At 30.7% G+C, this 14,258-nt stretch overlaps 1 protein-coding gene across 1 annotated transcript in view; it reads right to left on the bottom strand.

Annotated features, from left to right (window-relative positions):
- LanA (laminin subunit alpha) overlaps window positions 1-14,258 on the bottom strand; it is a 41,939-nt gene that overhangs the window by 9,733 nt on the left and 17,948 nt on the right. Inside the window, exons 4-13 of the mRNA XM_003693684.4 lie at window positions 13,794-14,007; window positions 12,531-12,740; window positions 12,175-12,447; window positions 11,353-11,490; window positions 11,001-11,273; window positions 10,053-10,352; window positions 9,812-9,970; window positions 6,293-9,372; window positions 5,418-6,093; window positions 51-3,064 (exon numbers count right to left, since the gene is read on the bottom strand). Coding sequence (XP_003693732.2) covers window positions 51-3,064; window positions 5,418-6,093; window positions 6,293-9,372; window positions 9,812-9,970; window positions 10,053-10,352; window positions 11,001-11,273; window positions 11,353-11,490; window positions 12,175-12,447; window positions 12,531-12,740; window positions 13,794-14,007 — 8,337 coding nt within the window. The remainder of the gene's footprint in view (window positions 1-50; window positions 3,065-5,417; window positions 6,094-6,292; window positions 9,373-9,811; window positions 9,971-10,052; window positions 10,353-11,000; window positions 11,274-11,352; window positions 11,491-12,174; window positions 12,448-12,530; window positions 12,741-13,793; window positions 14,008-14,258) is intronic.

The following is a 14,258-nucleotide window of genomic DNA, read 5'->3' as shown; positions in this document are numbered from 1 at the left end:
GAGCATATTTATTTTATAAAATTTAATATTTTATAAAAATATTATATTACCCGTATTGGACAGCCAGGAATTACGCCAAATGCTTGAATGTTGCGAGTCAAATCAATTATGGTATCGAAAATAAATACTTCATCGATGCAGCCTTCGAAACCTTCATTGGTAACAGGTTTGTAAGGATGTTTAGCATTCGGTGGATATCCTCCGAAATAAATATTATCCGAGGATACCAAGTTTCTTCCATTTCCTTTTGCCTTACTCTTAACTACATTTGCACCATCCACTTTTAGAACGCCCGACTTCTCGTATCTTAAAGCTTGCAAATTGTGCCAATTTCCATCATTGTATTTGTTCACCGATTGCAAACTTGTTTCTCCTTCACCAAGATCGTATTGATAAAGAACGTGACCGTCCCTCATTTCCAAAGACAAGAACTGTTTGCCTTTACCCATCAAATAAATCAAGCCATTTTCCACAAACGTTTTAAAGTTCAATCTAATACTAAATTTCTTAGTGTCCGGCGAGATCTGGAAATCTTTCTTTCTCAAAATAGCGTATCCATGCTTGTCGAATCTGTAACCAGTGCTCGGTTGGAAATTGATTAATTTATCTCTTTCTATCGCTGGTTTATCGTTATTCTCTCCATCGATAAAGTTCCAGAAGGATACCAACGTGTCTTCTCCTATCACGAGCTCTTCCATTTCACCCTCGAACGAAGTCGCAGTCACAGCGTTCTGCATATTAAAGGACGATGGATAACCGCCTACGAATAGCTTCGAGTACTCTTGATCCACGTTAAATATCGAATACGAACCATGTAACACGTGTGTCTTTTCGTGTAGTTGCTCTTTGCCTTCTCCGATATCCTCGCGAATAGTTAGCTTTACATTCTTACCGGTCCTTTCGACGATTATCTGACGCCATATATTGTCCGATACGAATTTGTTATTAATGATTTTCTCAGGTCCGGATCCTAAATCAATTATAAGTACTGGATAACCACTTTCGATCAACAATGCCATGAAATCGTGGGTTTTTGAGCGAGGTAGTTTAACATTTTCCTCGTTTCCTAGATAAAGGAGAAAACCGTTAGTCGTATTCGTTCTGAAGTACAAAGATATCTTGGTAGAAGTAGTCAACAGAGGTAAATTTTCTGGATTCTTCAATTCTAAAGTGGTATTTCTATAAAACGTCAGACCAAGTTTGTAACGATCCGCAAGCTCTCTCGCGTTCGCAATTTTATTCTTTAATGCCTCGATCTTGCTCTGCAAATCAGTTCCATTAGCTTCTATCATTTTTTGATTATTGTCCAAATTATTTAATAATTTTGCAATGTCTGGAAGATATTTGTCAACAATGTCTAATTGCTTTTTCGCCTGAGATACGTCACGAATGGATTCCGAAATGTTTTTTGATAATTGTTTCGTTTTCTTCAAATCTTCTGGAATTTGATCAACGATACCCTTTGTGTCTCCTTCGGAAAGCTTGATATTCTTCTCTACCTCTATGATTTGATTCATAGCATCTTGAGCCACTGTCGAAGAAGAGGTTTGAATATTACTAAGGATCTTTTCGATGTTGTCCAACATTTCTCTATTACGTTTATTTTGTTCCGAGATCAAAGCTGCGTCTATTTTGGCATTATTTAAATCGTTCTCAGGCTTCATCATTGTTTTCGATCGAGGTTTCGAGAAAGTATTATTAGCCGATTTCAGCAGATTTAAAACTGCCTCTCGCGAATCCGATATCATTTGCTCGATACCATTTGATAATTCTGTAGCGTTTATTGCTGCCTCATGAGCATCTATTGCAGCTTTACGAGCAGCTTCAATGGCTGTTCCAATATTTCTGTAAGCTGAAACAGCTTTCACGGCATTCGTATTCCTTGTATCAGTCAGAAGATTATCCAAATCTAAAGATCGATTATAAAGATGTTCAGCATGGTCTTGTGCGTCTTGAACTGGAATAACCAATCCTATTAATAATTGATCGTTTTCTGCAATTGTTTTATTTAATGTGTCTGTAGAATTATCTATTATATTATTTTTCAATATATCTACGTTGTAATTCGCTTCGTCGAGATATTGACTCGCATTTCTATTTAATTCTTCTCCAGCCATTAAATCTTCCGCAGCCTCCGCAGTAGAATTTTTTACAACATCGAAATTTCCAGTCTCGGCTGCGATTCTGTTCTCTTGGTTCAATCTATCAACCGTGCTAGCCAATTCTTGAGCTTTCCAAATAATTTCGAGAAGATCGTCCAGTTTGTCAGTCACGTTCCTGATCTTGTTACTCAGATTATCAGCGATGGAGGATAAATTATTGACCGGTATATTATAATCGAGCATCTCTGACAGAAGAATATTAGAATCCTGAGCTTGATCCGTTGCACGATCTCGAAAACTGACGAACGATACCTCTTTGATTCTTTTCAGAATGTCTGTTGCTTCTTTCAAAGCGCTGTCTACCTTAGCACCAGTGCCTAATTCAATATTCAAAGCGAGGGATTCTACTTCGGAAACGGTCGATTTAACTAAATTTATCTCTCTAATCACATCTTCCTCTAGCAAATTTATATTCTCCAAAGTATTTTCCGCGGCCAGTTTCCATCTTACACTGTCTTCTGCAGTATAATCAATCTCACGTTTCTGATTCGAAACTTCCAACTCTGACCTACTAACCTCTTGTTGCAGAGGCAAGAAGTTCACTCTATTGGGATCTAAAAGTTTCACCTTGGGATATAGATCATTCACCGAATCATTAACAAATTTCAATCTCTGATTGGTGAAGTAACTCTCGGCTACATTGTTAAACTCTTTAAAAATAGGATTTAACATATTTGATAGTTCATCCGTGACGTCTAGTAAGTTTCCAGTGCAAGAGTCACAAGCAAAACAACCTTGGCCTGGAATTAACACATTTCTGTACGGACAATGGTCACATTTTTCTCCAATAACTCCTGGCAAACAACTACATTGACCAGTAGTGGTATTACATGATACCCCAACGGAATATCCAATATTACATTCACAAGAAGTACACCCATCTGGTCCGTAGTTCCAATAACCTGAAATTAAAGATCATGTTTTTAAATATAATATTAAAACCTGCACCTGTATACATATAAATCGATCTATAATAGATCGTAATCATAAATCTGAAATCCTAAATTCTAAACAAATTTTGCATTTACAATTTGTCGTAAACAAAATTTTGAGATTTAACCACTAAAAGAAGAGTCAGTTTTCAAGTTTGTAAAAGGCGTAGTTTTTAGTTTGTTTATTTTGTCATTTTTATTAATTCCAAATCATCAAGATCATTCGTGTATGTTTTTATATTTTGAAATTCTTTCTTGTTTTGAAATAAGTTCATTGATTAATCAAACAATTGCAATCATAACGATTTTTCGTAGCTAACCTGTCCTAACCAAATCTTAAATCTTTAATCTGAAAAGATGATATTTGAATAAATTCTTGTCTTGTTTGATCTAATCTCTGTTCAATCGAAGACTTAAAACTTAGGATTTAAGATTTTCTCAAGATCGATTTATAAGATATAATATATATAAATAATATATCTATAATATATTAATATATCTATGTTTTAAATATGTGTTGTGTTAAATATAATTTTTAATATAAATTAACATAATAAATATCAAAATATCGAAATATAAATTCGTGAATTATGAATATATATTCATATTTTATTTCGTGTTATTATATTTATGATAAATCTTTGCAAGTCAAAAAGTATTTATACAAGTATTTATACAAGTCAAAAAATAAATATAAAAATTTGTATATAAAAATATCGATTGAAGCTTATTTTTAAGTTATAAACTTATTATTATTAAGTTATATATTTAAATTTACATTTTTTAGATAAAACAAAACAAAAAAGACAACTTTATCTTCTTTACATTGCTGTGTCATTCTGTCTTCATCTCGTTTTATCGAATTCAAACATAAATTATATAACTTAATAAATAAATCTTAAGTAATTTTTATATTTATTTTGATCTCCAAAGATATCTTATGATTATATTAATATGTTATAAATAATTAATATTTAATAAAATATCCAAATATTTGACAATAATAAACAATATAATTGTTTTTTTTATAATAAAATTTCATTATTATTTCTATTCTAAGCAATAATCATATAAAACAGCAATAGTGCTCAAACATAACATATTTCAACAATTCTGAGCTATCAATTAAAGATCGATTCTCTATTCAAATCTTAAACGAACATCTAAGCGAATTTCAGTTGAGTTATTTTTATATATTTTTTATTATTTTTTTATTCGGATATTTTTTATATATAAATATACATGTAAAATAAAACACGAATGTATTTATATATATATATATATTTTTATACACGTTTCGCGAATTTTAATACGAGAAAAAAATAAAATTACATATACAAATATAAACGAATATTATTAAAAATTCATTTAAGTTTTGTTTTTAATATAAAAATTATTTTATCTCTTTAATTAATTACTTTATCTTCTGATAATATTTAACAAGTAAAATTTAAAAATTTAAAATTTTGTCAGAAAATTTTTATATTATATAAAGTTATGGGTATATTCAAAAATGGGTATATTTTATCATTTACTTTAATGTCATATTGACATTTGGCATATATAATTATATTTAATGAAACGAATTAAGATACAATATGTGAAACGAGGTATAATAACGACTACTTAACGTTGAATTTTTATAATTCTTGAAAGTAGGATCTCGAAATGAGTTGAGAAAAATAAACTATTAAATAAAATTTGATATTAATTCTATGTTTAATTCATACTTGTTTTTTTTTTCTTTTTCTTATTTTTTCGTTCAGATTCAATCCCATGAACATTTTAATAATAGATATTATTGTTCATCAACTATAATGATGACAAGAAATAAATTATCTACGCTTATTCATTAATAGGATTACATAATTTTTTAGTTTCTATTTGAAATCTCTATTCTATTTGAAATATATTACCAATTAAATTTTTTCAATCATTTTGGATATGGAAAAAGATGATTATTCTAATTCTATCAATTCTATTCTTTTAGAGAAAGTTTAGAAAAAGTTAATAAAAATACAGGTCAATATTGGACTAAAGATCTTGTAATCTAGCTCGAAATAAGCAACCTGTTATCTTTTTTTCTTTATTTAAAGTTGTTCAGAAAGTGAGAAAACCGAAAATGAATGATAAATCCGTGAAGACAAGAAATCATAAATCTTTACATCAGTTCGGAAAGATATATAATGATTTTCTGATATTAAAATTTATATTTTTGGATTCTATCTTCTCATCAAATAAAATCAGAAGCACATAAAAATAAATGCAAAGTTTGCTTTCTCTAAAACGAAATTTAATCTATATGTGAAATGAAGATTTTTACCTGAAATACATTGATCACATCTGCGTCCAGTGACACCAGGTTTGCACAAGCACTGGCCAGTCATGTCATCGCATTGACTACTTTCAGAGGCGATTCCACAATCACACGCTTTACAACCGTCGCACGTATCATAACCATAGTAATTGTCCGCGCAACGGTCGCATTGTTCTCCAACCACGTTCTCGCGACAGAAGCATTGGCCAGTGTAACTGTCGCAATGTTCCATTCCACATTCTTTGCATAGACAGTTGCGACAATCCTTCCTCTCGATGGCGTCACCGAAAAATCCTGGTGCGCAAAGATTACAAGCTTCGCCATAAGTGTTATTCAAGCAACGTAAACACTCTCCTGTTCTAGAATCACAAGAGCCGACTTGGTTGGTATCGATATTACCGGAACATTCGCACGGTTTACAATATTCGCCATAAGTCTCAGGATTTCCATAGTAACCGGAAGCGCAGGATTCGCAGCGAGCGCCATAATAACCAGGAAGGCAATCGCAGCTTATTTTGTTTCCTTCTTCATTCACTTGGCATCCAGTGGCGAAATTATTGGATGGAACAGGCAAAGGACAAGCGCAAATGAGACAATCAGTGGGAGATCCTCCGGTAGCGTTTCCGTAATAACCTTGTTCGCAGAATTCACAATGGTCGCCCGTTGTACCGTCTTTGCAATCCTGTAATAAAAAAGTTATGTATATATTTCTAATGTAAATTTTATCTATAATACATACACACATATATATATAATACATAAGTACCGAAAGTTTTTTACGAATAATGGAAAGAAAAAAATTGCTCATAATGATATTCAAATAACAATTCGTTGAAATCGAATCAATAAGTTCATTACTTATTTCATTACAATTAACTTACCAAACATATGCCAGTATTCACGTCACACGTATCCGCATGCCCATTACACTCACAACGAACACAATATCCCCCGTGAGGTCCAGATTGTACCCTATAATATCCCGGAGCACATTCCTCGCATGAAAGTCCTTGATAATTAGGTGGACATTGACACTGTTCAACACTACTTGCTGGAAGGTATTGAGGCGAATAAATGTCCGTAGTTACATCTAAAGTCACGTACGATAAAGAGGCTCTTATACTAGGATTCCAGTATGTAGCTCGAATAAATATTCCTTGAAGATCTTCGAGAACCACCATCAATTGTTCCCTTGTGGCGCTAAGGCGATTGTGGGTCACAAAGTTCACCTCGATTAATTCTAAAGACGCTTGAAAGTTCGTGAATGACGGTGGTTGTTCTTCAGCATAGTAAAGTAAAGTTGTGTCAGCACCTTGAAGAATTATATCAGCAGCACTAATAGCGTTACCGAATGGTCCAGTGCTATAATAAACAGTATAATTCAAGAATCCTCCATACGAAGTTAACTTTTTCCCTAAATAAATTTCTGGTGCTGAGAAGTAAATAACGTTTCCGTAAGTATCATTAGTGGCGAGATCAATTGCGATACTCGTTGAATTGAATTCATGGGGGATCGTTAGCAAATACGTCATATTTCCACCTTTCTCATTGGACAAAGCTAATTCCCAGTTAACCATGTCAGATATTTGGGTTCTATACAAATTCGCCGACACGCATCTACTAGTTTTTCCAAAACAGAAACATTTAGTACAACCTTCTTCGTTGTTTTCTTGAATATTGAACGTACCCTCCTTGCACACATCACAGGCTAATCCCTGAACGTTTTCCTTACAATAACATTCCGCGGTATATTGGTCGCATATCTCCTCAGTAGTTCCTCTAATGTCACAATCGCACTTTTCGCAATGCGGAAACTGGGAATAGCCAGGGCGACATCTATCACACTGTCTACCAACCACGTTCTCTTTGCATCTGCAGCTACCATTAAAGAAATCACATTGCAGATCACCGTCGATTACACCCAGAGGGGAACAGTTGCACTCTTCGCAGCCAAGAATTGGATGAAATCCGTAAGTACCCACTTCACACTGATCGCAACGTTTACCGGTGACTCTTTGTGGACAGATGCAAGCACCTGTTTTTGGTTCACATAAAGCTCTACTGGGACAATTGCATGGTTCACAATTGGGGAAACCGTAGAATCCCATTTTACAGATTTCACATCGTCTTCCAATAATGTTTGGCTTGCAAAGACATTGTCCCCCGAATTTTTCACACTCGAAGCTTACAGCTCCATTGATATCACAATTACACGGTAAAGCACGGTTATTGTAATTTGCTGTCAAAGAAAAAATGGAATCACGACAGAAACCTTCTTCGGTGATATTTATATGGAAATGATTGTAGCCGCATTTTTTAATAAACTCTTTCGTCTGATCGAACTGAATCTTCTTTAATATCTTTTCGTTGTATTGTTCAGCTGGGATAACTAGGATATAATCCAGCCATATTCCATTGCCGTCATTTTCCTTAAAGGTTATCATAAAGTTCTCGATTAATTGGAATCTAATATTATTGTCCATTTGTCTCACTATACTACGACATCCGCTATTACTTGGACAATGGGGAACGGACATCTTTGCTTCGTAAAATTTACCATTTTGCACTAATACATCGAGCTCATATTCGGGATAATCTGGTTGATAATATTGCACAACGAATATATAATCTCCAGGTTGTAAGACTTTTCCATGAATATCTACAGTTGTGTTTTTACCATCCAAGTAGATTAATTTGGTAGTGTTATCGTAAATACCAAAAGGCCTTTTTTCAGATTCGGAAATTGTGCTGCTAGTTTCGAATTCGATTTTCTTAGCATCTGCTGCTCCTGGAAATTGGCCTTTTACACATTTTCCATTTTTCCTAACACATATTGATTTTGGTTTAACATAATCCAAAGACCATTTATTGTAAGGAATAGCAATAATAGAATCAATGGCAACATTTGACGTAGGTTCTCCAGTTAAAATCAAGCTGACATAGTTCGAGGGGAAATTCATTGTAGCTACTCTGCCATATGTATCGGTCACTACTTGTCTACAGATGCTAGTGTATTTGCAAGGATACAGAGTTACCTTTCCTTTACCAACAGTATTTGCCTCTATAAGAAGCGTTGATGTAGTATTCTCATATTTAGGAGTCACATAGGTAACCAGCAAAACATGTGGACCTGGTTTCGAGATTCTTAGGTCAAAATGTATTTCTTCCTGTTTTTCATTAATTAATGGAACCTCGTCTCTATCAATTTCATACAGAATGTCTCTATCCGTAAAATATTCACTCAAAGGAATTCTGACATTGTTTTCATTCAAGAATCCGCCAGCTCCGTGAACGGAATCAAACATAATCAGATTAGGATAACCATAATGTCTACAGAGCCCTTTATAACCAATCTCGCAAGGAATATTCACATTTTGGGTTAGAATAGTTGCTTCATAGTATTCAGACGGAAGCAACACGAAATAATCGAGGAAAAGACTCTTCTTAGTAGCGATACTAATGGACCAGTAACCCGGATTCATAACCATAGCCGAAGGAAGATTACCTTGAGGTCCCGCGACGGTTACAAAAGATGGCTTTACGGTTGGCTTGAAGTTAACTTTAAATTGTTGTTCCACTTCTGATGGATTTTCTGGAGTTATAGTAATTGTGCCAAGGATTGGTTCGTTATTTGGATTCACGTATTTTAAGACCATTCTATAGAGAGAAGATTTCTGAATATAAACATTTAGGATAATCTGATCCTGTAGATCAGAGAATACCGCATATCCCTTCCAACTAAATCCTGGAAAGAGATCTTCGGTGAAACCGTAACGAACGGGGCTATTACTGGGCATTCTTCCATCTTCTGCTTCATATTGAAATTGGTGAAGTGTAGGGAAATAATGAGCTTTCAAAGGTTCTTTGCAGGTAAGACCCGTAACACGTGGTTGACACTGACATTGACCAGTTTGTTTATCACATATCGGATTAACGGAACCACCGATATCACAAGCACAGTCTAAGGATAAAAATTCATATGATTTGTATTTATCGAAATAAAAGATATTTTTCTGAAAGACACTGATGGCCGATTAATATGAAATTTAGAATGGATGAATCATGAAATATAAAATAAATTTTTTTTCGTACTATTTCATTGAAAGTTAAAATAATTTTGAGAAAACAAAATTTATTTTATTTTCGTGCCTTTTGATAATATTTAACGAATAGAATTCAAAAATATAATAATTCCAATCAAATCAAATCACATTATTATAAATTTAAACTAATATTAATATTATTATAAATGCTTAATCTAATATTAATTTTGTTTTTATAACTTCTTTCTCCTCATTATCTTTTCTAAATTTCATATCGATCGATCATCGATGCCATTCAAAGTATCATACATAAAATAATTTTCATCAATATAAAAAATATATATAAAAATTACATACCTGTACAACCGAAGAAATTGCTTTCTTCAAGATTGTACGTACCATCCACGCACTGATTGCAACTTCTGTCAGTTACTCCTGGTTTACATATACATTGACCGGATTTTGTATCACACTCACCAATATTTCCAATGACACCAGGTATATTACATTGACATTCTTAAAACAAAATAAAAAAAAAAAAAATAGGATACGGTTATTTATTGCATTATTTATTCTGCAAGACGTAATTTTTACCTACCTTCACAACCCTGAGGATTATAAGGTTGCAAATTCCAATAGAGCGGTTTACACTCGTTACAAATCCTGCCTTCAACGCGATCTTTACATTGACAAAGTTCACCAGCAGGCAAAGAGCCACACCCTTGGAAAGTTTCTACAATACCTGCCGGGTCACAATTGCAACCCTCGCAAGTGGGGAAATTATAAAAGCCTTCTTTACATTGGTTGCATCTGGCACCATCGAAATTTTCTCGACATTGGCATTTACCCTCTGTATCACAAGATGCACCGATCGAACCATGGCTGTCACAATTGCAGGCTAAATAATTAGAATGGAATTATCAGTTTTAGAAACTTTTTTTATAGAATTAATTGTTTGAAATTATTTAGTTAATATTTTTTGTCGTACAGTAAAAATTAATATTCTATGAAAGATGAAAATATTTAAATATAAATAATTTAAAGCTAAATTAATCGATATTCACTTAAAAAATATTTTAAATTAAATAAACAATAGATTTATATTAAAAAAATAATTTCAAACAAATTAAGTTAAGAACGATACTTTATATGCATTATTATTAAAAAAAAATTAATGTAATATGAATCAAATTAATTAAAATCAACATATTTTAACAGTTAGTTAAACTTCTTGATTTTATTGTTATTATAAAGGATGGAGAATAAATTTTCAGATAAAAGACTAATTTATAATTAAATATATGAAGTAAATATATGGAGATTAAAATACATGAAAAATCAAAAAAATAGAACAGTAATTACTTTGAATAACAATTAATTTAAAATATTGAAATTCAATTTTAATTTTAATTATTTTAAATTAAATATTTTTTGTAGAAAAGTTGGAATTATTTTTCTAGCATTATCGAAACAAATTAGTGAAAAAATTATAACTTTTTAAATTTAAGTCAAATAGAAATAGATAATAAATATAAATTTTATGTACCTATACATTCAGGATACATATAATATCCTGGACTGCATTGATCGCATGTTCTTCCAGCAAAATTAGCCAGACAAGAACATTTTCCTATGGCATCACAACTAATAGAAGATGATCCTATTGAGCTGCAATTACACGGTCTACAATTCGGATATCCATAATATCCACTGATGCATTGGTCGCATCTAGGCCCGCCATATCCCTTTTTGCATAAACAGGTTCCATCTGATTTATCACAAATTTCTGCCTCGGTTCCACGTGAATCACAGTTACAAACTATTAAATTGTTATCGATGTATAATTAATTCGTTTTAAAATAAAAATATTAAACACTAACGATTCATTAAATACTTACATGTACAGAGCGGATAATTGTAATAGCCATTTTCACAAATATCGCATGTTCTTCCACCATAGTTATTCTTGCAAATGCAATTACCGGAAATTACATCACATTCGGCGCTGTGGGAGCCCAAAGGATTACATTCACAGGCTGCATATTGTAAAAATAAATAATTATAAAATTGTAAAATTATAAAAAGACTGAAATACTTTTGAAACTATCGATTATATTGAAAAATATTTGAGACAAAAGTTAAATAATTTCAGAAATTTAATTATTTGATATATTTAGAATTTTTTTTAATATATAAGAAAAATCAATATTCAAAGATCAATTTTGTTTTCTTAAATAAAATCACATATTTTTGAATATATTAATCAATATTATTTCTAGAAAAAATATCTAAATTATAACAAAAAATTATTAATTTGAAAGATATTTTAATTTAAATTTTATAAAATTTATCATATGAAAGATAAGAAACGGGAAACAATTTTCTTTTCATCTTTTCCTTATCTTTCATATAAGTTTTATAAAATTAAAGTTAAAATATCTTTTAAATTAATAATAATTTTTTAATAATATATCATGTAATTTACATTTTTTAATATATTAAAAAATACATAATTTTATTTTAAAAAAACAAACTTGATTTTTAAATATCTTTTATGCCTATACTTGTAAAAGTTTTAAATACATATAATAATGTTAAATCGAAGTTAACCTTTAATCTAAAATATTACATATATAACAGTTCCATATAATATAATAAGTTCCAAAAATATTTTATATATAATTTTCAGTATTAATTCAATTTAATTTTTCTTTACTAACGTAAACATTCGGGGAACTTGTAATAGCCTTGCGCGCACAGATTGCAAAAATGACCGGCGTAATTCAATTTACATGGACAAGATCCATCTATAGCTTCGCAATGATCTCCATCGGTTCCATTACTAAAACATTGACATGGAACGCAGTTTGGATAACCATAATGTCCAAAGCTGCAACTGTCGCAATTAGGTGAAGTGTACTCTTTTCGACACTCGCATTTTCCGGTGATATCCGCGCAATTTCCGGTTAAATTGGGTGCATTACATTGGCATGCTATTAAAAATTAATAACATAAAAAATATATGATTCATTAAAATTGTATTAAAATCCATTGTCTTGACGAAGCAATGACTTACGTTGACAAACATCAGTGGCGTTCAAAGGTTTATCACCCGGTCTATAAAAGGTTGGTTTGCAACGATTACAATTGATTCCTTCAGTATTATCCCGACAATTTTTACATACACCACCACCCTCATAGTTATCATGAATATCTAAAGACAAGTGTTTTTCATCCACTTCTGGGTCGTACTCACACTCATCAGAATGACCGAAACAATTGCAAGCTAAAAAAATATGAATTTTAGATTATATTAAAGCTTGTCAAAATTTTGTAGAGATTTTTCAGATTTATTTTTGAAAAATAATTATTATCTATGACTCATTTGTCAATGCTTTAAGAAAAAGATAAATAAAAAATAATAAATATTGATTTAAATTTTTTATCTTTCTTTTTTCTATTTTTATTAATGAACTTAATGTTAATATGACTTATTTTGGGAATCTTTGTATTCAGTTTCAAAAATAATTATCGTATTTTATTTTATTTTTTTTATTTTTTTTTGAGATAATTTAACAAATGTATAATCTGATTTATCTTTTATTGATGTTAAAAAATTTTTTTTTAAATTATTATTTCCAAACTATTTCCAAACTATCTTTATTTATCATTAATAAAATTAATAATTCGATCTATAAATATACATTTTTAATAATGTTATTGTAATAACTATTTTTCATCATTAAATATACATTTTATATTTATTCTTTTCTTTTATTATATTTTATTAAAGAAAGAAATATGCGGTTTTATAGATACAACATCAGTAACTATGTGATAAATTTAAATATCATTTTTAGAACATAAGAGATCCTAGATAAATCTTAGGATCAAAATTCTTTATAAAAGATAAAATTTACTAATTAATCACGTGATGTAATTAATCATTTTATAATTATACATGAAATAAAATAATTAAATAACTTGATTCTTCATAAAGAAGAGTTACTTTTTTGAATAATATTTGAAACTTATTTTAAGTATTTTATAAATAAATCAAAATTATTTTACAAATATAAAATAGTGAAAATTCCAAGAAAATAAAATCTCGGGATCTAAATCTATTAGGATCTTCCATACATAAGATGTATAAAATTTTATAAATGATAAAATATCATTAAAATGCGATTTATTATTCTCGAAAAATAAAATTATGAAAGCTTTAGAAAAATATAAGAGATTTATAAGAATAAAGAAATAAAAAAACTTTTAGAACAAATTAATATATATGGTTACATACAAAACAAAATTGCATAAAAAAGATGAAAATTATTCTTACGTTCGCATGTGAACTTCTTAAATGCTGTGGACTGTCGCCACTTCTTTTGTTCAAACCCTTTGCAACAAGTCGCACATTGGGGTCCACAAGTATTATGTTGGCATCTGCAAAACAGTTTCTTCGGCGTCTTTGGATCCAATATGTCGCAAGTATCCGCGTGGCCATTACACATACACCGACCACCAATACTGATATCTTTGATGGAATAAAAATACTAAAATACAATAATTCAATTGTTATCTTTCATTTATCATTTTGATTTGTGTTAAAAAAAAATAACATGTTTTTTTTTTACGAAAAATAGCATGTTATTATTTCGATTATTTAAAAAAAAAGAATACATTTCATCTTTTAGAAAGATTATTATAATAATGTCCAGTTCTATCGCCTTTTTTTGTTTATTTGTTTTGTTTATTATTGTTTACTAATGCAATTATCCCCAATAATTTTTAAAATTGAAACTCG

This window comes from Apis florea, unplaced genomic scaffold (genome assembly GCF_048593485.1).
Source record: "Apis florea isolate Af1SG1 unplaced genomic scaffold, ASM4859348v1 contig_3794_pilon, whole genome shotgun sequence".
In the NCBI taxonomy this organism is placed as follows: domain Eukaryota; kingdom Metazoa; phylum Arthropoda; class Insecta; order Hymenoptera; family Apidae; genus Apis; species Apis florea.
The sequence above is the reverse complement of the archived record's forward strand: the minus strand, read 5'-3'. Positions and strand labels throughout refer to the sequence as shown.